The 23,822-nt window shown below is 45.5% G+C and overlaps 1 protein-coding gene across 15 annotated transcripts in view; it reads right to left on the minus strand.

Moving 5' to 3' along the window:
- Positions 1 to 23,822, minus strand: part of LOC127157649 (meprin A subunit beta) — a 127,683-nt gene that overhangs the window by 99,013 nt on the left and 4,848 nt on the right. For 3 of the 15 annotated variants that reach the window (XM_051100905.1, XM_051100895.1, XM_051100910.1), the window contains exons 8-10: positions 19,360 to 19,538; positions 17,733 to 17,951; positions 17,403 to 17,555 (exon numbers count right to left, since the gene is read on the minus strand). The exons of 10 other annotated variants lie outside the window; for them this stretch is intronic. In XM_051100905.1, the coding sequence (XP_050956862.1) occupies positions 17,403 to 17,555; positions 17,733 to 17,951; positions 19,360 to 19,538 (551 nt within the window). The remainder of the gene's footprint in view (positions 1 to 17,402; positions 17,556 to 17,732; positions 17,952 to 19,359; positions 19,539 to 23,822) is intronic. 2 more of the 15 variants (XM_051100906.1, XM_051100896.1) reach the window with 1 other exon arrangement.

Genomic DNA, 23,822 nt, shown 5'->3' on the forward strand with positions numbered 1-23,822 from the left:
TTAAAGGCATCAAACGATTGATCGTCTCTCTCTCTTCACTTCGCTCTCTTCTGCAAAACCCTCTGACTGCAGCCCGTGTGGAGGAACCCACGGGGAGCCTGAGCCGGCACAAGGCATGCCTGGCGGGCCCGACGGGTCCCAACATACAGAGCTGTGGCTCTCGACCACAAAGAGCCAGACATTTCCACTCAACCCTGGACCCTCTTCAGGACTTCCCTAAGCGCACGCCAGGCCTTGCGGCCTTGTCTTTCCATTCCCCAAAGATCACAGGACTTCAGCTGGGTCCCTCTCAGCTCTTGGTTCTTCTTCACTTTTCACATGGGACTAAACTCCCAGTCACCATCGAGTCAGAACATCTTTGGAGTTCATCACTCTTCGAACCCAGAAGAATGTGATCACGATTCCAAAACCACCACTGCTCCAAACCATCACGACTTTCACCCGAGACTGCATTCGGACACTTGTTCAATGACCAAGGCAATGCAAGTATCGTACATTTAACTAAACAAAACAGAGGTTTAGTATAAGCTGTAGACAGCACTGATGGTTTCACTCAGGTGGCTAACTGACTCTTTTCATAGCTTCATTTCCTTGTCTCTCTCTAACTGCTTCTCACTGACCCTTCCCCCATGTATGAGTGACTTCGTGTTTGTTTGTTTAGATTAGTTATGTGTTAGTCCTTCGTTAATAAAACTCTTGTGCACAAATTACGTGAGTGTTGATTCTGATTCTGCCTTGCAAATTAATGTCCCTTTACGATTCCGATTCGAGTTACATGCTCTAATGCAATAGTACTTTAAGAAAGTTATTTTCTGTGGCCAAGAAAATACCATTTCTTAGAGTTGATATAAAATTATACTGAATGTTCGCTGGGCGAACAGATTAGTTGATGGAAAATTAATTCTGCTACAGTTACTACTGGCAGCTGATATAAATAATTGTAATGAATCATAATTAATTGTAATTATTTATATACATTTCCCTTTGAGCTAAATCGCGACACACAATGCCGACGTCATACGTCATCCTCCCAAGTTGCTTCTGTGTAACTGTTAGCAAAAGCTTGAGAAAAATGATTATTACGTTTTTAAATATGGATAACACATTGATTCGCTACAGGAGGCCTTTATTCACCCCCCGGAGCTTTGTGAAGCACTTTTTATTAGGGATGGATGCACTTCATTAGACTCGTTTTGGACTGATGAAGAGAAACACCCGCCTAATGCCATTATAAAGCTCGAATGAGTCAGAACGATTTTTAATATAACTCTGAATGCAGGATATATATATACATATACACCTAGGATGCCTTGAGGATGAGTAATAATGGACTATTTTTTATTTTTAGGTGAACAAAACTTTAATAAAGATGTTAATTGATGGACTGAAGTCATGTGGAATACAAGCATTAGACAACACGTGTCAGGACGTACTCATTGTCGAACTCATACTCTAGATTTAATACTGTCACATGGAATTGATGTTAATGGCGTTGAAATTCTGCAGCAAAGCGATGATATCTCAGATCATTATCTGGTCTCGTGTATACTCCAGATAACTAAAACTGTAAATTCAGCTCCTTATTACAATTATGGTAGAACCATTACTTCTACCACAAAAGACTGCTTTTTAAGTAATCTTCCTGACTGATCTGAATTCCTCAGCATGTCCAATAGCTCAGAAAAATTTGATAATGTAACAGATACTATTGACTCTGTCTTTTCTAGCACTCTAGATATGGTCGCTCCTTTGTGCTTAAGGAAGATTAAGGAAAACAGTCCGACCACGTGCCATAATGAGCACTCTCGCACCCTAAAGAGAAACATGAATGTACCCTATCCTATAGAAAACGTTAAAAACCCTAGGTATTTATTCAATACAGTGGCTAAATGAACAAAAACTAAAGTACCAACAGGCGTTGACTTTCCCCATCAGCATAGCAGTAATGACTTTATGACCTACTTTACTTTCAAGATTGATACTATTAGAGATGAAATTGTCACCATGCGGCTATCAGTTACAGTATCGCATCAGATATTCCAGTCATTCTCTACTATAGAAGAGGAAGAATTGTATAAACTTGCTAAATCATCTAAACCAACAACATGTATGTTAGACCCTATTCCATCTAAGCTACTAAAAGAGGTGCTTTCAGATGTCATAGGTCCTCTTCTGAATATTACTAATTCATCATTGTCATTAGGATATGTGCCCAAAACCTTCAAACTGGCTGCTATTAAGCCTCTCATTAAAAAACAAATTAATTAATTACAGACCAATCAAGCAATTCGTGGCAGTGAATGAAGAGGTATCATATCGATCACAAGTGAGGTATAGAGTACCTCAAGGCTCAGTACTAGGGCCATTACTTTTTACGCTTTACATGCTACCCTTGGGAGATATCATCAGGAATTTTGTTAGCTTTCACTGTTATGCTGATGATACTCAGCTCTATATTTCGTTGCGTCCCAGCGAAACATACCAATTTGAAAAACTAACGAATTGTGTAGTTGAGATAAAAAACTGGATGTCAAGTAATTTCTTACTGCTAAATTCTGAAAAAACAGAGTTTTTAATTATTGGACCTAAAACCTCCGCGTACAACAACCAAAAACACTGTCTAATACTTGATGGCTGTTCTGTCAATTCTTCGTCATCAGTTCTAGGTGTGCTACTGGTCCAGCTGGGACTCTGCACCTCACTGTATAACTGGCTGTTAGATTTCCTGACCAGAAGACCACAAGCAGTACGGGTCAGCAGTAACACATCCAGCACCATCACTCTTAACACAGGGCCCCTCAGGGATGTGTGCTGAGCCCCCTCCTCTTCACTCTGCTGACCCACGACTGCGCTCCGTCACACAGCTCCAACCTCTTCATCAAGTTTGGGGACGACACAACTGTGGTGGGTCTCATTAGCAACAATGATGAGACGATGAGCCGCCTGGCTGGGTGGTGCAGTGACAACAATCTCTCTCTGAATGTGGAGAAGATGAAGGAGATAGTTGTTGACTTCAGGAGAGCGCACACTCATCATGCTCCTCTGACCATCAATGGTGCGTCTGTGGAGAGAGTGAGCAGCACCAAGTTTCTGGGTGTGCACATTACTGATGATCTCTCCTGGGCGAAAAACACCACTGCAGTGGCCAAGAAATCACAGCAGCGTCTCTATCTTCTCCGCAAACTAAGAAGAGCAAGAGCACCAGCCCCCATCATGTGCACGTTCTACCGAGGCACCATCGAGAGCATCCTGACGAGCTGCATCACTGTGTGGTTTGGAGTCTGCAATGCCTCCTGCCGAAAAACCCTCCAACACACAGTGAGAGCAGCTGAGAAGATCATTGGTGTCCCTCTCCCCTCCCTCCAGGACATCTGCAGCGCTCGTCTCTCCCAAAAGCCCTCTGCATAGCAGCTGATCCCACCCACCCAATGCATAGCTTCTTTAACCTGCTGCCATCAGGGAGGAGGCTGCGGAGTCTTCAGGCCAGGACCAGCAGACTGAAAGACAGCTTCATCCACCAGGCTGTCAGGAAGCTCAACTCTCTTCCGGCTCTGCCCGCACTCCCCTCTTCCTCCCCACACACTTTTTTAACTCTGACACATACACGCAAACACACACTCACACACACTCACAGACCTGCACCAGTCACTTTAAAGTATGATGTCAGACACTGTAATTTGCTCTGGTCCCCTCCCTGCGTATCGTGGTGACGAGATACATAGCAGACTGTCGTCACTAAATGGCTGGATGTCTAAGTGGTGCCCGCAAAATAACATAGGTTTCATAGACAATTGGACAAGTTTTTGGGGCAGACCCGACCTGTTGAAAAGAGATGGTCTTCATCCCTCCAAGGGTGGTGCCGCTCTTCTCTCTAGTAATATGGCATGTAGTCTTAGAGTTTGCACTTGACTAACTGGGCCCCAGGTCAGGAAGCAGACAGACTGGCTAATCTGACCATCTGCTAACTGCCTCATGTCACCAAAGTCAGTTATTTCTCAGTATATAGAGACCCTTTCACCTAGATATCATGCTATAGAGACTGTTCATGCTATTGTCTGTTCCCCGAGCTAGACAATACAAAAGACGTCCAAACCAATTTAAGAGTAACAATCTAATCAACGTTCAACAAATAAAAAATGTACATAATACAGAGAAACAAATGATAAATCTTGGCCTATTGAATATCAGGTCCCTTTCTACAAAAGCGCTTTTTGTAAATGAGATGATCATTGATCATAACCTAGATGTGCTATGTTTGACAGAAACCTGGCTAAAACCAGATGATTACATTATCTTAAACAAATCTACCCCTCATGATTACTGTTATAAACATGAGCCATGTCTAAAAGGTAAAGGGGGAGGTGTTTCTACAATTTATAGCAATATTTTTAGTGTTTCTCAGAGAGTGCTCTTCAAGTATAACTCGTTTGAAGTAATGGTGCTTCATGTAGCATTATCCAGAGAGACAAGTGTTAATGATAAATCCCCCGTGATGTTTGTACTTGCTACTGTGTATACAGGCCACCAGGGCACCATACAGATTTGCGGTACAGAAGAATTTGCTGATTTTCTATCTGAGTTAGTGTTGGCTACAGATAAAGTCTTAATAGTAGGTGACTTTAACATCCATGTTGATAATGAAAACTGGGAGCAGCATTTACAGACATTCTATTGGAGTTAGACAACACGTGTCAGGTCCCACTCATTGTCGAAATCATATTCTAGACTTAGTACTGTCACATGGAATTGATGTCAATGCCGTTGAGATTCTGCAGCAAAGTGATGATATCTCTGATCATTATCTAGTCTCAAGTGTACTCCAGATAACTAAAACTGTAAATTCAACTCCTTATTACAAGTATGGTAGAACCATCACTTCTACTACAAAAGATTGCTTTCTAAGTAATCTTCCTGACTTATCTGAATTCCTCAGCATTTCCAATAGCTCAGAAAAACTTGATGATGTAACAGAAACTACTGACTCTCTGTTTTCCAGGACTCTAGATATGATCTTTACCACACATCTCTACCATATGTACATCAAGCTACTACTACATATATTGTAAAAATGTCAATTTGGTGTAAAGCTGCTTTGCAACGATATGTATCGTGAAAAGCGCTATACAAATAAATTTGAATTGAATTGAATTGAATAGATATGGTCGCTCACAGTCCGACCCCGTGGTATAACGAGCACACTCGCGCCATAAAGAGAGCAGCCCGGAAAATGGAGCGCAGCTGGAGGAAAACAAAATTAGAGGTTTTTCTTACTGCTTGGCATGAATGTACCCTATCATATAGAAACGCGTTAAAAACGGCAAGATCTGATTACTTTTCGACTCTTTTAGAAGAAAACAAACATAACCCTAGGTATTTATTCAATACAGCGGCTAAGTTAACAAAAAATAAAGAACCAACAGGCACTGACTGTGCCCCTTAGCAATGCAGTAATGACTTTATGAACCCACTTTACCTTAAAGATCGATACTATTAGAGACAAAATTGTCAACATGCAGCCGTCAATTACAGTATTGCATCAGATAGTGCGCTATAGATCTCCTGGGGAACAATTCCACTCTTTCTCTACTAAGGAAGAATTGTATAAACTTGTTAAATCATCTAAACCAACAACTTGTATGCTAGACCCTATTCCATCTAGGCTACTAAAGGACTTGCTTCCAGATCTCATAGATCCTCTTCTGAATATTATTAATTCATCCCTGTCATTAGGATATGTCCCCAAAACCTTCAAACTGGCTGCTATCAAGCCTCTCATTAAAAAAACACAACTTGACCCCAACGAATTAATTAATTACAGACCAATCTCGAATCTCCCATTTCTGTCAAAGATATTAGAAAAGGTTGTATCCTCACAATTATCTTCCTTCTAACAGAAAAAGGGTATCTGTGAGGATTTCCAGTCAGGTTTTAGACCGTGCCATAGTACTGAGACTGCTCTTATTAGAGTTACAAATGATCTGCTCTTGTCATCCGATCGTGGCTGTATCTCTGTTTTAGTGCTACTGGATCTTAGTGCTGCATTCGATACTGTTGACCATGACATTTTTTTTAACAGACTTGAAAAATATGTTGGCATTAGTGGTAGTGCATTGGCATGGTTCAAATCGTACTTATCTGACCGCCATCAATTCGTGGCAGTAAATGAAGAGGTATCATATCAGTCACAAGTGGAGTATGGAGTACTGCAAGGCTCAGTACTAGGGCCATTACTTTTTACGCTTTACATGTTACCCTTGGGTGATATCATCAGGAAATATGGTGTTAGCTTTCACTGTTACGCTGACGATACTCAGCTCTGTATTTCTTCGTGGCCCGGCGAAACATACCAATTTGAAAAACTGGGATTGTGTAGTTGAGTTAAAAAACTGGATGACAAGTAATTTCTTACTGCTAAACTCTGAAAAAACAGAGGTGTTAATTATCGGACCTAAAACCTCCGTTTGTAATAACCTAAAACACTGTCTAATACTTGATGGCTGTTCTGTTAATTCTTTGTCATCAGTTAAGAACCTAGGTGTGCTGTTTGATAGCAATCTTTCCTTTGAAAACCACATCTCTAGTATTTGCAAAACTGCATTTTTCCATCTCAAAAATATATCTAAATTACAACCTATGCTCTCAATGTCAAATGCTGAAAAATTAATTCATGTCACACGCACCGGATCACGTGAGGTCACGAGGACCCGGAAGTAACTTCACGCAGGTATTTAAGCAGGAAGCAGGTGTTGTTTGGCACCAGACATTGAGCTCATGCTCACCTCATCGTCAGGTCCCTTCAACTTCGTCACTCACGTGAGTAAACTCTCTGCTCTTCGGAGCGCTTATTTGCCTGTCTGTGTGCGTGTGAGAACGCGGATTTCTTGGTGGAAATCTCTACTCCTTATCGGAGCGTTCTCAGACCAACTGCGTGATTTACCTGCTCACTCGTGTGTTTCCGCGTTTGAGTTTTCCGTCACGCTACAAGGGGACACATCTCGAACCTTTCATTTCTCGTCAAGCCTCCGTGACAGAATGTCTGGTCCCGAAATGGTCCCGGCGGATCTGGAACAATTGTGGGGTGTGATTCAGCAGCAGTCGGGGGAAATCCTCAGTCTGCGGCAGGAGCTGGTGGGGCTGCGGGTGGAAGTCAACGCGCTGCGCGTCGAGACCGCGGGTTTTCGGCAGCAGTGCGAGACGCTCCAGTCCGACCTCACTGCCCTGCAGGCGGACTATGATGACCTGGCTGCTGCGCAGATCGCCCCCGCAGATCCAGGCCGCCCCGCCCATCAACCCAAGATCGCACTGCCGGAGAAATGGGATGGATCCGGAACCCGGTGCGATGTACTTTTAACTAACCTCTCCCTTCTGTTTGAGTTCCAGCCAGCACGTTATCCATCAGATCGCAGCCGGATTGCTCTCCTCGTCTCTCTCCTCACCGGGCAGGCAGCAGAGTGGGCTGCGGCGGTCTTGAAAGCTGACGGGATCGCGGCTCACTCGTATCCCGAGTTCACCACCCAGCTCAAGGCCGCCTTCCAACATCCTGAGAGCGAGGTGGAGGTGGACTCTCGTTTGTACCATCTAAGGCAGGGCGAGCGCAGCGTCAGCAAATACACCATGGACTTCCGCACGCTCGCCGTCCAAACCAAATGGAGCGACGCGGCACTCCGCACAGCCTTCTACGAGGGCTTATCGAACCGTCTGAAAGACGAACTGGCTGTGCGTGAGTTGCCGGCCACCCTGGAGGGCATGATCCAGCTCGCCCTCCGGGTGGATCAGCGAATGAATCATACTAAACGCTCTTTCCATGTCTCCACAGGCTCCACCCTCCGTCACCGTCATCTGGATCCACCCGTCACCCACGCTGTCGCTGCGCCATCTGCACCTCCACCGGCCGCTCCAGAGGCCCACTCATCCGGAGCCGGGGAACCCATGCAGATAGGGCGCACTCCCTGACGGCAGCAGAAAGGGCTCGACGCTACCGCGAAGGTCTCTGTGCCTATTGCGCCTCCCCAGACCACCACCGCGCTATCTGCCCTCTGCGTCCGGGAAACGGCCAGACCAGGTGAAGAGGGGGAGGTCTTCATCTGGTTCCGCTGCCATCAAATCCTGTCCCGCCATTTCCCGGCTGCTCCTTCAGGTATCAATCCTCATGGGCCACCAACGGATCGTGACCACCGCATTTGTTGATTCAGGTGCGGCTGGGAACTTTATCGATCAGGCTTATGCCGCCCAGTTGGGGATTGAGACTGAGGTGTTATCCCAACCTCTAAATATCACAGCCATTGACGGTCGCCCCCTCAACTTCAGTCCCGTCACCCAACGCACTAAAGAGCTTCACCTTCAAATCGACAATCACTCAGAGAAAATTCACCTCTACATCACCTCCATCACGTCACCGCCGATCATCCTGGGGCACCCCTGGCTCATCAAGCACGATCCCTTCATCTCTTGGACCACCAACCGCATCGTCCACTGGGGGGGCGACCTGTCAGGAGCTCTGTCTCCGGGCGGAGGCTGGGACGTGTTCCGGGGAGTCCGGGGTCCCCGATGTCAAGCTGGAGGAGATTCCCGCTCCGTACCGCGACTTGGCCGAGGTCTTTAGTAAGGGTCGCGCTGCTCGCCTACCACCTCACCGCCCCTACGACCTTGCTATTGACCTCGTGCCGGGCGCGGTGCCTCCCCGCGGTCATCTGTACTCCCTGTCGGCCGCCGAACACCAGGCGATGGAGGAGTACGTGGCGGAAGGACTCAGGGCCGGCACTATCCGTCCTTCCAGCTCACCGGCGGCCGCGGGCTTCTTCTTCGTGAAGAAGAAGGACGGGGGTCTTCGGCCATGCGTTGACTATCGGGGGCTTAATCAAATTACCATCAAGAACCGTCACCCACTACCTCTCACTAACACCGCCCTGGACGCCCTCTCTGGTGCCCGCTTCTTCACGAAGCTGGACCTACGGAGCGCATACAACTTGGTCCGCATCAGGGAGGGTGATGAGTGGAAGACGGCCTTCATAACCCCCACTGGTCACTACGAGACCCTGGTTATGCCGTTTGGTCTGTGCAACAGTCCGTCCGTCTTTCAACAATTCATCAATGACGTTCTCCGGGACATGCTGGGTCGGTGGTGCTACGCTTACCTGGACGACATCCTCGTATATTCCAAGACGCTCGAGGAACACACCCAGCATGTCCGAGCAGTACTCAGAAGGTTGCTGGCCCACCAGTTGTACTGCAAGTTGGAGAAATGTGCCTTTCACCAGCACACCACCACATTCCTCGGCTTCGTGATATCATCTCAGGGTGTGGCCATGGATCCCCAGAAGCTGGAGGCTGTGCGCTCGTGGCCCCTACCTACGTCGCTCAAACAGCTCCAACGTTTTCTGGGGTTCGCCAATTTCTACAGGCGATTCATCCAGGGCTTCAGCGCAACTGCGGCACCTCTGACTGCTCTCACCAAACCATCACGTGGAGACTTCCAACTCACACCTGAAGCCGTTCAAGCCTTCAAGAAGCTATGTCACCTGTTCACCACCGCTCCGGTTCTCATTCACCCTGACCCGACTAAACCCTTCGTTGTCGAAGTGGACGCTTCCGATGTGGGCGTAGGAGCGGTCCTTTCGCAACGCGGTCCAGACGAGAAACTACATCCCTGTAGTTTTTTCTCAAGGAAGTTCAATCCCACACAGCAGCGTTACGGGGTAGGGGACCGTGAACTGTTGGCCATCAAGTGGGCTCTAGAAGAGTGGCGTCACTGGCTCCAGGGCGGCAGCGACCCATTCACCGTCTGGACCGACCACCAGAACCTCACCGTCATCCGCCAGACCAAACAGCTTAACCCCAGGCAGGCGCGGTGGGCTCTATTCTTCGAGCACTTCAATTTCCAGCTCTCATACCGGCCCGGCTCGAAGAATACGAAAGCGGACGCCATCTCACGCCAACACCAAAGAGACACCACCTCCTCGGATCCCGCGCCTGTCCTGCCTCCACACATCATCCTGGCTCCTCTCCAGTGGGGGTTAGAAGAGAGAGTCCGCCAGAGTCACAGCCAGGCCCCTCCTCCACCCGAAACCCCCGCTGGGCGCCTCTTTGTGCCCGACCATCTCCGCAGAGAGGTTCTCCAGTGGGGGCACGATTCCACCTTGGCAGGTCACCAGGGGGTCCAGAGGACGATCTCGTTTATCGGCAGGGCGTTTTGGTGGAAGACGTTGAGGAGAGACGTACAGGAGTACGTCCAGGCATGTAACATCTGCGCTCGCTCCAAGACCATCAACTCACCTTCCACCGGCGAGCTGCAGCCCCTCCCCATCCCCAAGCGCCCCTGGAGTCACATCTCGGTCGATTTCGTCACTGGACTCCCTGACTCACAGGGCAAGAACACCATCCTGACCATTGTGGATCGTTTCTCTAAGGCTGTGCACCTGGTGGCTCTCACCGGACTCCCCTCGGCCAAGACCACCGCGGAACTCATACTCGAGCACGTAGTCCGCTTGCATGGGTTCCCCAAGGACATCGTCTCGGACAGAGGGCCCCAGTTCACGGCCAAGTTCTGGCAGGCCTTCTGCCGTCTGGTCGGTACCACCTCCAGCCTATCGTCCGGTCACCATCCTCAGACGAACGGCCAGACGGAGCGGGCCAACCAACAACTGGAGCGCTTCCTTCGATGTTTTGCTGGTGAACATCAGCGCTCCTGGGCACGCTACCTCGTCTGGGCTGAACTATCTAACAACCTGCACACCTCCTCGGCCACCAATCTAAGCCCTTTCGAGGTATGCTACGGGTACCAACCCCCCGGTGTTCGAACATCAAGAGCCGGAGGTTGATGTCCCGTCCGCCCAACAGTTGGTCCGCCGGTGCCGGCGGCTCTGGAACCACGCTCGGACTGCCATCCAGAAGGCCAATCGTCGGTACACCATTCAACACCGCCGCCGGCACCCTCCGGGACGATTGTTCCATGTAGGTGACAGGGTCTACCTCTCCACCCGCAACATCAACCTAAAGACAGAGACCAAAAAAACTCACTCCACGATTCATCGGACCCTACAAGATCACGCACCGACTAAACCCTGTCACCTTCCGGCTCCAGCTGCCTGCCTCTCTCCGGATCCATCCTGTATTTCATCAATCTCAACTTAAACCTGTCTTCTTCTCCCCTCTGTCTCCCCAGGTCACTGCACCTCCCCCGGTCCGGATCATTGACGGTGGTCCTGCGTACACCGTCCGGCGGATCCTTGACTCGCGAACCCGGGGCCGTGGCACCCAATATCTCGTTGATTGGGAGGGCTACGGTCCGGAGGAGCGTTCTTGGGTCCCCGGGCGGTTCATCCTGGATCCAGCCCTCATCCAGGACTACCGTCGTCGGGTATCCTCCGCCTCGGGACCGTCAGGCGCCGGTCCTGGAGGGGGGGGTACTGTCACACGCACCGGATCACGTGAGGTCACGAGGACCCGGAAGTAACTTCACGCAGGTATTTAAGCAGGAAGCAGGTGTTGTTTGGCACCAGACATTGAGCTCATGCTCACCTCATCGTCAGGTCCCTTCAACTTCGTCACTCACGTGAGTAAACTCTCTGCTCTTCGGAGCGCTTATTTGCCTGTCTGTGTGCGTGTGAGAACGCGGATTTCTTGGTGGAAATCTCTACTCCTTATCGGAGCGTTCTCAGACCAACTGCGTGATTTACCTGCTCACTCGTGTGTTTCCGCGTTTGAGTTTTCCGTCACGCTACAAGGGGACACATCTCGAACCTTTCATTTCTCGTCAAGCCTCCGTGACAATTCATGCGTTTTTTGACCTCAAGATTAGATTATTGTAATGCTTTATTGGGTGGTTGTTCTGCTCGCTTAATAAACAAACTCCAGCTGGTCCAAAATGCAGCAGCTAGAGTTCTTACTAGAACCAAAAAGTATGATCATATTAGCCCGGTTCTGTCTACACTGCACTGGCTCCCTATTAAACATCGTATAGATTTTAAAATCTTGCTAATTACTTATAAAGCCCTAAATGGTTTAGCTCTTCAGTACCTGAGCGAGCTCTTATCACATTATAGTCCCTCACGTCTGCTGTGTTCTCAAAACTCTGGCAATTTGATAATACCTAGAATATCAAAATCAACCGCGTGTGGCAGATCATTTTCTTATCTAGCGCCCAAACTCTGGAACAATCTACCCAACACTGTTCGGGACGCAGACACACTCTGTCCGTTTAAATCTAGATTTAACCCATCTCTTTACCCATGCTTACACATAACACATCAACATATTCCTATAATTCAAATCCGTTAAAGGATTGTTAGGCTGCATTAATTAGGTCAACCTGAACCGGGAACACTTCCCATAACACCCGATGTACTCAATGCATCATCAGAAGAATGGCATCCTTGCTAATATTAGTTTGTTTATTTCTTATTCCGAGGTCACCTTAACCACCAGATCCAGTCCGTATCTAGATCAGATGGTCACTGCAGTCCCCAGAATCCAGTCCGTACCCAGCCCAGATGGTGGATCAGCACCTAGAGACGACGTCTACAGCCCTGAATGTCAGTGGAGACCACATCGACTAGATGAGCCCCAGAGACGGATCCCCAGTGAAGACCTCGTCACCTAGATAGCCGTTGGCGCAAGACCACGGGAACCAGATGAGTTCTCTGCGTCTGGCCAGAGGAAAACTGGTCCCCCGACTGAGCCTGGTTTCTCCCAAGGTTTTTTTCTCCATTTGTCACTAATGGAGTTTTGGTTCCTTGCCGCTGTCGCCTCTGGCTTGCTTAGTTGGGGACACTTTTTCTTCACACGATATTGTATTTTATTGTATTTGATTAACTGCCTTTACCTGAAAATTGAATGTTTATTGTTGCCCTTTTGCATTATTGATGTACTATTTCCTATTTAATACTGTACAGCCGCTTTGTCACAATTCTGTATTGTTAAAGGCGGTATATAAATAAAGGTGACTTGACTGGACTTTGTGCAGCATTGGTCTGCCAGCTACCTCATTCCTACCTTTCTGTCAGTTATAAGACTGCTCTCTGTCACTTTTTCATATTTATAAGCTCCACTAGCACTATACTGTTGCATTTCCACTACTCTGTTTGGTTTTGCACATGTGCCCTTACTTGTATATTGTTGTTGTTTTTGTTGTCGTGTTGTGGTGTTATTATTACATGTACATTTTTGTATTTATATGTACTTATTTGTAATTTTAAAATTGTACCTTTTGTATTTAATATTATCTGTTTGCACCTTGGGTCTGAGAGTAACGTAATTTCAATTTTCTGTATGTCCTGTACATGTGGCAGAATTGACAATAAAGCTGACTTTGACTATTTGATAGCAATCTTTCCTTTGAAAGCCACATCTCTAGCATTTGTAAAACTGCATTTTTCCATCAAAAAAATATATCTAAATTACCACCTATGCTCTCAGTGTCAAATGCCAAAACGTTATTTCATGTGATTATGACCTCAAGGTTAGATTATTGTAATGCTTTATTGGGTGGTTGTTCTGCTCGCTTAATAAACAAACTCCAGCTGGTCCAAAATGCTGCAGCTAGAGTTCTTACTAGAACCAAAAAGTATGATCATATTAGCCCGGTTCTGTCAGCACTGCACTGGCTCCCTATTAAACATTGTATAGATTTTAAAATCTTGCTAATTACTTTTAAAGCCCTGAATGGTTCAGGCATGAGTACACTGGCTGGGCGAGGGTTATTGGGCCCTACCACCGTGCAGGGAGCTAGGACAGATGTCCCCATTTTATGAGGTTCTGCAGCCTCAGCCACCACCTCCAGGGAAACTGCGGCGGACATCACAGCCATTGAGGAAGTCGCAGTTGGCGCTGCCACCTCCAGAGGCTCTGCAGCGAAAGCCGTCACCTCTGGAGTCTCGATGGTGGTATCCACGACCCCTTTAGGAGGATCTGCAACCAGCACTGCCGCCTCCGGGGCACTGGCGCAGACTCACGGTCAGATGAGGCCTGTGAACAGACGAGACCTCTGGAGCGCAGTGTGTGGCCCACACACTCAGAGTGGTGACCGCCATTGCACTAGCAGTCATGATGTGACGAGGCTCTGGGCGGTCGGACGAGACGTGACAAGGCTCTGGGCGGTCAGACGAGTTGTGACGAGGCTCTGGGAGGTCGGACAAGACATGACTGGACTCTGGAACAACAGCATTAACTTGACCTGGCTCGTGAGGAACAGCTGAGACTTGACTTGGCTCATGGAGATCGGCTGTGACTTGACTTGACTCATGGAGATCAGCAGTGACTTGACTTGGCTCGTGATGATCAGAAGTGACTTGACTTGACTCAGGAATGACAGCTGTGACTTTGCTTGACTCAGGAACGACAGCTGTGACTTTGCTTGACTCAGGAATGACAGCTGTGACTTTGTTTGACTCAGGAACGACAGCTGTGACTTGACTCCGGAACAACAGCTGTAGCTTGACTTGACTCAGGAACAACAGCTGTAGCTTGACTGGACTCAGAAATAACTTGACTGGACTTAGAAACAACGGCTGTAGCTTGACTTGACACGGGAAACACAGCTGCAACTTTACATGGCTCTGATATGGCAGCAGTGACACGACAGAGCTTTGTTTTGTTTTCCATTTTATGAACGAGCTCCGCTGTCACCACCATTATGTGAGCACGCCCTGGCACGGCCGCCATTTTACATGCGGGTTTACACACCGGCGTAGTGATCAAAACATTAGAATGTCCCGCAGCTTGCGGTCGACTAAACTTTGCGGCCACCATTACTGCGCTGTCGTGTTCCTCCTCCCCGACGCCCACAGTAAATGGCAAGCCCACAAATAATAAAGCACAGTCCATGAAAACAGCCAGAGACGAACTTGGACCCTCGTGTCCAAGTCTCGCCTTTAAAGATTCATTCACAATGTCACAAAAAATCTCCCGACCAGATTCATGACAAAGGCAAGCAAATGACCATGAATTCAATGTGCAAACTTTCACTTTTATACCTACTTGCCCAACAAATGCTTAATGTGGCAAAACGGACTAAGATGATAAAGAGCAAATTCAGTATACAACAGATTTGAACGCACAATAAGAAATGCATTAAGTGATATTAAAAGGACCAACTCCGTATACGCAAGCAGACGTGCCCAGAATGCAGTGCATTAAATAGACGTTTTCCTCCCAAAGAAAATCAATAATAAAACACAAAACGTAGCATAATGGACAAAGACAATGATATAAAGGGCTGTAGAGATTATTTTATATGAGAAAACGCAAATAAACGCTCCGTTGCATTTATTCTGAGCTCACCTGCTTGTCTGTAGCTGTTTTAATAATGAAGAGGAGCACATGGAGTTTAGTTTAACATCTTAGTCCACATTATGCCACGTTTTGAAGAGGAAAACACTATATACATATACATTATATTGATAAACTGTATGTCGAATTTGATCTTTTAATAGCACTTAATCTTAATACATTAGGCCATATTATGTGTTAATATTTTTATTTCTGTGACCACAGATTTGCGGGTCTTGTCTTTATCTCCTATAGATGACTTGCAGGACCCTGTACATTTTGCTATTAAATTAGTTTTAATCATTTAACCACCATGGCGTCTTGTCTCCATTGGCAACACGCATGATTTGTGTGGATTGCAAATCCACTGCTACCTGCTACCTACATCGCAGGTAGCAGAGAGTGCAAGTGGCGATTGTGGGTGACATTGTAATTTAGTTTCTTTTTTCTTGTCTTCACCACTTGGCTACTGTTGTAAAATGTTGAGATATTCAATTAAATAATATTTAATTAGTAAATTAATAGATTAATTAATAATAAATAAATAAAATAAAATACAAATTAATAAAAGACTTCTGTAAGTGCTGTTGTCTGAGAGTGCAAGTCTGAGAGTGCATGTCTGAAAATGCAAGTGTTTCTGCAGCCAGACCCTTTTGAGAATTTTTTCGAAGTGAAGTAAATTTCAACAGATTTCCAGTGCTCAGTGTCAGGACTATGGACTATGTTTTGTCACTGTTTCATCCCTTGTCTCCGCCTCCAGCCTCAAGGTCAAGGCCTCAACCCACTGACCCAGCTCTCCACCATGGCTCGCTAGCTCCCTACTCTCTGCCGTGGCCCGGCAGTCCACTGGCTCCACCGGGTTCCCTCGTCCCTCCGGCTCCACCTTGGGCTGTCGTTGACCATCCTACGCATCGGGACTCCACTCCTCCGGTTTCGCCTTGTCCCTCCATCCCTCCAGTTCCGTTAGGCTCCGGCTCCACCTTGGTCTTCAGCCGCTCCGGCTCCACGCCTCCGCATCAGTCACCGGAGCCATTTGTTCCACCTCGGGCCTTCCGGATCCTCCTCATCACCATGGCTCATTAGCTCTTTGTCTCTGCCTTGGGCTTCTCTGCCACCTGCTCCGCCGCCTTTGTTTGGCCCCCTGGAGTTGTTAACCCTTCCTCCTCCATAACTCCTCCCTCTGTCGGGTCCACCGTGGATGATCATCATGGCTGTGGCCTGGGTCCCAGATGGCTCCTCCTGCTCCAAGTCCCTCCTGTGTCTGTCCGGTCCATCCTGTTGTCTCCCTGGCTCCTCCTGTTTCCTCCTTGTCTCCTCCCTCCATCGTCTCCACCCAGGACTCTGTTCGACGTCCTCCTTCCTTTTTTGGTCATGTTCCTGTTCTCGTTTAGTTTGATTAATCCCATGCACCTGTGTTTCCCTATTAACCTGTGTATTTAACTTCCTGTCTGTTCATTTGACCTGTGTGGTCTATTTGTTGTATACATGTGTTTGCTCAAGCCTCTGTTGTGGATTATTCTCTGTGTTTGTGTATTAAAGACTGTTTACATTTACTCCACATCTCCTGCGTGCTGCCTACTACAACCTAATGTGACACTCCAGGAGTAGGGAGCAATTAACACTGTTCATGCATGGAGCTGTCTTCTAATGGGCCGATGATCTGAATCAGGTGTGTTAAATAAGAGAGACATGCAAAATATGCAGAGCAGTGGGTCGCAAGGACTGGAATTGAGAAACAATATAAATAGCATATAAAAAGAGTAGTGTGTCTGAATTCACAGTAAAAATTTGATGAACACCGTACTATCCCATGAGCCCACAGAAGAAAATTTGTAAATGGCATTGAAGCGACAGTGAAAAAAAAGGTGGATTTTGGATGCATCACAACCAAAGATATTTGCGTTTATATGTTTTTTTGACCAATGAGATTTCACAATGGGCGGGGCTACTGAGCATGATGGTATATAATGGAAACATATATAAATGGAAACAATTGTAAAATTCTCTTAACTCACTTGCATGAAGTTTTATTGTTAGTGATCGTGTAGCTCAAAATGGCAATTTTCATTGTGAATGAATGCAAAACTCAGTTGGGTTGTGTTGTTGAAACCTGCTTTTGTGGTTAGGGGTGTTCATACCTTGACATCGACCCAGGTTGGTGTAGTCTGTCTGTGGACCACCCTTTACTCTTTGTACACGAGCCCACTTGGCATTTCCACCTTTACTCTGGATCATACCACAGATATTTGGCTCCTCAAAGTGGCAAGAGTCCAGAAAAGTTAAGGCTGTACCTGGAAGAATTATGAAAAATGTTTAGGACAAGATGACTGAGAGAAGCTAAGCAGTTGAGCAAGCAGTCTTTTGCTTATCAGTCAGATTATTGTCAATACATTTATAAAATAATAATGGAGGATTATTAAGTCAAGTTCAACAAGTCTTCCACAGAGAGTGCTTCATCATAAACTTACTACAATTGTATAGCCGGTTCAGCTTAAGCAGGTCACTGTCACTAAACTCCATGTGTTGACCAATCACATCCAAGAATTCTGGTATCTTGGTAACGATGGTTGGCTCACCGGATTTGCTGAAGGCCGTCTTACTATAGTGCATGACTGAACCGTAATCATAGGGCAGACCAAAAGAGCTTGACACTGTATCATTGTGTATAATGAAATTGTGCTCTTTACCTTAGTGAGAAACAAACCGCGAAACAGTTAATGAACAAATGTGTTTGCATTTAATATCAGTATATACAGTGGGTACGGAAAGTATTCAGACCCCCTTAAATTTTTCACTCTTTATTATATTGCAGCCATTTGCTAAAATCATTTAAGTTCATTTTTTTCCTCATTAATGTACACACAGCACCCCATATTGACAGAAAAACACAGAATTGTTGACATTTTTGCAGATTTATTAAAAAAGAAAAACTGAAATATCACATGGTCTTAAGTATTCAGACCCTTTGCTGTGACACTCGTATATTTAACTCAGGTGCTGTCCATTTCTTCTGATCATCCTTGAGATGGTTCTGCACCTTCATTTGAGTCCAGCTGTGTTTGATTATACTGATTGGACTTGATTAGGAAAGCCACACACCTGTCTATATAAGACCTTACAGCTCACAGTGCATGTCAGAGCAAATGAGAATCATGATGTCAAAGGAACTGCCTGAAGAGCTCAGAGACAGAATTGTGGCAAGGCACAGATCTGGCCAAGGATGGTTGACTGATGAGACCAAGATAGAACTTTTTGGCCTTAATTCTAAGCGGTATGTGTGGAGAAAACCAGGTACTGCTCATCACCTGTCCAATACAGTCCCAACAGTGAAGCATGGTGGTGGCAGCATCATGCTGTGGTGATGTTTTTCAGCTGTAGGGACAGGACGACTGGTTGCAATCGCGGGGAAAGATGAATGCGGCCAAGTGCAGGGATATCCTGGACGAAAACCTTCTCCAGAGTGCTCAGGACCTCAGACTGGGCCGAAGGCTTACCTTCCAACAAGACAATAACTCTAAGCACACAGCTAAAATAACGAAGGAGTGGCTTCACAACAACTCCGTGACTGTTCTTGAATGGCCCAGCCAGAGCCCTGACTTAAACCCAATTGAGCATCTCTGGAGAGACCACGATGGTAAACGTCCACCAACGTTTACCATCCAACCTGACAGAACTGGAGAGGATCTGCAAGGAGGAATGGCAGAGGATCCCCAAATCCAGGTGTGAAAAACTTGTTGCATCTTTCCCAAAAAGACTCATGGCTGTATTAGATCAAAAGGGTGCTTCTACTAAATACTGAGCAAAGGGTCTGAATTCTTAGGACCATGTGATATTTCAGTTTTTCTTATTTAATAAATCTGCAAAAATGTCAACAATTCTGTGTTTTTCTGTCAATATGGGGTGCTGTGTGTACATTAATGAGGAAAAAATGAACTTAAATGATTTTAGCAAATGGCTGCAATATAACAAAGAGTGAAAAATTTAAGGGGGTCTGAATACTTTCCGTACCCACTGTATATAAATAGAGATTTTAGGAGTTTTGTAAGACAGAATGATGTTATTATTGAGGCATGTTTTTAAGAATACAGTAATTACCCTTTTCAATCTGGTTCCACACTATGGTGACGTAGTCGTCTCTGTCAAATCTGCACTGCTCGTGCCAAAATCCCAGCGCATGCAGAAACACATGCTCCACAGTTCCTAAATCGTCACAGTTTTCACCAACTGACAACTTCTGTTTCCCTATATGATGATTCCCCACATGTGAGTAACAGCTGATGGAAAAGAAAAAATCACCTTTTCATCACCCTGAAATTCTCCTTTGTTAAAATGTAAACCTTTTAGATACAGTCAGTACAATAAAGTCCCAATGTTTGCACATGCCTGAAAAGGTCTAACATGCTTATTTGCCTAAAAATATTATTTAATACATTTAAACGATTAAAGATCCACTGACGTGCCTTGAAGTGCCACACTTCCTCACATCATTATAATCGCTGTTTTGCAGTGTAAGTCAGTGTTCAGAATCAGTGTTATTACAGCGAGTTAACATAATTATCACTGGTGATAAGGTTATCCTATTTCCGGTCATTGCAAATTATTTCCATGTTGATTAATGTCGGATGACCGCAAGGAGCGGAGATGATCAAACACAGGTATAATATATATTTTAACCACTTAATTCTATACATTCTTATATTAAGTTTACATTTCTTAAAATTTAGAATAATGTAAATTCTTCATCGGAGTGCTAACATTATTTGTGTTTAGACGGTGCGGCAGACCACCGCATATCAAAAGAATCATTTAACACCTCAAGATTTTCAACAGACAAGATGTGTCTGACTTGACGTGCGCAATTCATATGCAAACATTTGTTTACATTATATTATATATCGCTTTAGAGATAACAAATAGAGCTTCTGATTGTAACTGCTTGCTGGATTAACGACTATTTGCTTTTTTCTTGGCCAACAGCTGTCGTCGTGCTGGTGAAAATTCAATATCAATGAGTGAAGAAATTTGTGGAACAGCTTACCGATTGTGCATTCCATGTTTAAATGAAGTGCTACTTCTTAGTAAACTGACTAATTAAAACCAGTCAAAGCAGCCATGTTTAAGCTGATACTAAAACGTCCACAGAGCTTGTTCCCTTTCGAGGAACTCAAACTGCGTCCTCTAGAGGTCGCTATGGGGAACGCCTCCTATGTGACCCGTGTCTGAAGCTATATATATAAAAACTACATGGTACTGGCCGGCGACAGCCTATGACGTCATTGCTGCTGGCGCGTCATACCAGCGCGACCGCATTGTATAAAAGGGTGCCGGTTGAACACAACATCCTCTTCTTCGTCTTCATTCTGACCTTTTGTCTTGTGCATTTCTCTCACCAGGACGGCTCATCCGTGACGTTGTGTGGTAAAGAGCAAGCGTTTTCAGCTCTCGAGGGAGTTTATTGCGCGAAACAAACACACTCTGATACCCGCAGCTTTCTATACGTAACTACACAAGCTGTGTATGTATGGTGAGGAGTAAGCGAATATCAGTCTCCAGGGAGTTGAACTTGTTTCATGCGAGAGACAGGCATGCTCTCATACCCGCTTTCACGAGCTCACGAGCTGTGTGTGTTTGTGGTTGAGAGCAGCACGTCCAGCTCTCGAGGGAATTGGATGTGCTCATCGCGATGCATTCGCAAAAGGACGGAGGTGAGTCCTCAACTGTTTACCCGAATTGTAATATCCGAATCTGCATGAGTGCGTTCGCCAAAAAACAGCATTGACAACGCATTCGAGGTGGCTCCGTTCTCGCTTGGTTCCCGGGGGTATCTAGTGCGTGGGCGGAGCGCGTTTAACTCCCGTGGGAGCTGAATATATGCTGCACGTTGCGGTTGCGGTGTTAATTTTGTGCCAAAATCGGGTTTATGGACACCTCCTGAGCATAGCCATCTGAGGGTGGTTATAGTTCAGCCATGTTTATGGTAGGACGGACTAACTTTTATCTAGATAGTGCTGTCTCCCCTGCTGGGTTGTAGTAAACGGCACACTTTCTGTGTGTTTCTCTCAGCTGGTCCCCTTCTGGCACATTGATTTTGATCTGCAGGGTTATGTTCTATTATGTTAGAACAGCCTAACTGATGCTTCTGACTCGGTCTTCAGACTAGTCCTGGCCTGAGGATCGGAGATAGGCTCAGAAGGCTAGTGTTGCGGCCCATGCCCCTCCTCCACCTGCGGGTGGTTCCAGGAGATGGCGTGGGCTGAGGGGAAGTCCTATACTGCCTTCCCTTTGAGCAGGGTCACACAAGCAGTAGGTAAACCCCCTGTTGACAAGCCAAGGTCTAGACTACTGTCCTAGACAATAAGCTATATCCCTTAAAGGAATCTCTTTCTGATTCCAAGTCTGAGCTCTGCCCTCAGCCAGGCATCGTTAGCCCAGTCCTTACAGGTAAGTTCTTGGGTATGCAGCTCAGGCCTTTGGCCGAAGGGATTAAGTCACTAACAGCCGCCTGGACGTCCTTTGGGGCAGCTCCCCTTACTTAGGTGGAGCTGGTACTTAGTGCTCGCCTTTTGTGTCTGGCTTGCACTCCCCTCAGCATGGCAGCGTGGGTATAACCATTCCCCATAGCGACCTCTAGAGGACGCAGTTCGAGTTCCTCAAAAGGGAACGTGACACTGCGTCCTCTAGACTCGTGGCCATGCTTCGGACACAAGCTTCAGACGAAGAAGCGGATGTTGTGTTCAACTGGCACCCTTTTATACAATGCGGTCGCGCTGGTACGACGCGCCAGCAGCGACGCGTCACGCCGGCAATGACGTCATAGGCTGTCGCTGGCCAGTACCATGTAGTTTTTATATATACAGCTTCAGACACGGGTCACGTAGGAGACGTTCCCCATAGCGACCTCTAGAGGACGCAGTGTCTCGTTTCCTTCTCAGGGAACCAGGGTTACATACATAACCTGAGACGTTTTCAGGTTTCAAAGCTTTTCTATTTGCTTTTAAATCACTGAGATTTTACTTAATATGAAGAAAAAAGTAAATGATATCTGTATTCATATTATTGTTAAAATTACTTTTCAGTTAAAAGACACAGATACAGATGTGGAATAGGACACAAATTGAAGGCATCTACATTTAAGTTGTGCAGAAGAAATTGTTTCTGCTGGCATACCTGATGGTAAATATATTAATATTTAAATATATAAACACTCACACATTCTTCTAAGGCCTCCATAATATGATGGTGTAAAAGGTTTATCTGTAGGCCTATATGATCTTAGTCACCCACAAGATTCTCAACCCTTAGCAGAAGTCCTCATTCTTTCATTCTCCTCAACTGACCATAAAGAAACAGAGCAGGGCAAAATCAAGGCATCGGCCAGCAAAAGCTTTAGCATAGATGCTAAGGCAAATGGGTATGCATGTTCTTGTTAACATTTGATTTGTCTGGGTAATAATTCCCTTCCATCATTTTACTAGTCTTAAGTTGTCACCTGTATTGTTGTCATGTTTAATCAGATTGTCCAAGACGCCCTGGAAAAACAGTCCAGTGATGAGGAAGAAAATTAGGATGAGACAGACTTGTGCACTTCCATAAGGTAAAACTCACAATACTGTTGTTTTTTGTTTTGATTAAAGGGTTAATTTACTGAAATCAAAGTAGTCATGTACTCACCCTCATTCCATTTCGAACACTTAAAACTTTTGTTCATCTACAAAACACAAATGTAATTATTTATTGAAATCAGAGAGATTTCTGTCCCTTCATTGGCAAATACCATTATGATGCTTCAGAAAGTTCATAAAGAGATCATAAAAGTAATCCATATGAATTGAGTGATTTTTTTCTATATTTTCTGAAGAGACTTGATTGCTTTGTATAATGAACAAATTGAATTTAGGCTTTTTATTCACATATAAACATTTATCAACTAAAACATCAGATATGGTAAACGGAAGCTCAAGCATGAGAACCAGTGAGTTTCATTCTTGTGTTATGCAGTATCGTTTGAGCTTTCACAGGAACCGTTTGTTTGCTGATTGCTATTTGTAAATAAAAACCTAATTTCAATCTGTTTATCATATAAGGTGACTGTCTCATCCAAAAAAATGGACTAAATGGCTCAATTCATGTAAATTAGTTTTATGATCTCTTTGAAAACTTTTTAAGCATTAAAGTGGAAGCTGTGTGGACTCAATGCATGGACAAAAATCTCTCTAAAGTATATTCACTTGTGTTTCAAAGATAAACAAAAGACTTTCGAGTGTGGAACAACATGAGGGTCAGTAAATATTAGAATTTTAACTTTGGGTGAACTAACCCTTTAAAGCACATTTTTTATTTTGATTAAAATCAGTAGACTACCGGGTTTTATGCTCGAATTTTTACCCTTGTTTCGAAATTACTGTACTCTGTTTTTGCAGTGTCTGCAAAAAGTGAGAAGTCACACCAGAGTAAAAGGCAGTAACTTCCTCTGCGTACTACACTTTTTTATGCTCAGTAAGGTAAGAGAACGCTAGACATGCTTTTATATTGATTGAATGAAATAGCCTAACCTAAAA

The sequence above is a fragment of the Labeo rohita genome, unplaced genomic scaffold, assembly GCF_022985175.1.
Source record: "Labeo rohita strain BAU-BD-2019 unplaced genomic scaffold, IGBB_LRoh.1.0 scaffold_114, whole genome shotgun sequence".
NCBI classification, from domain to species: domain Eukaryota; kingdom Metazoa; phylum Chordata; class Actinopteri; order Cypriniformes; family Cyprinidae; genus Labeo; species Labeo rohita.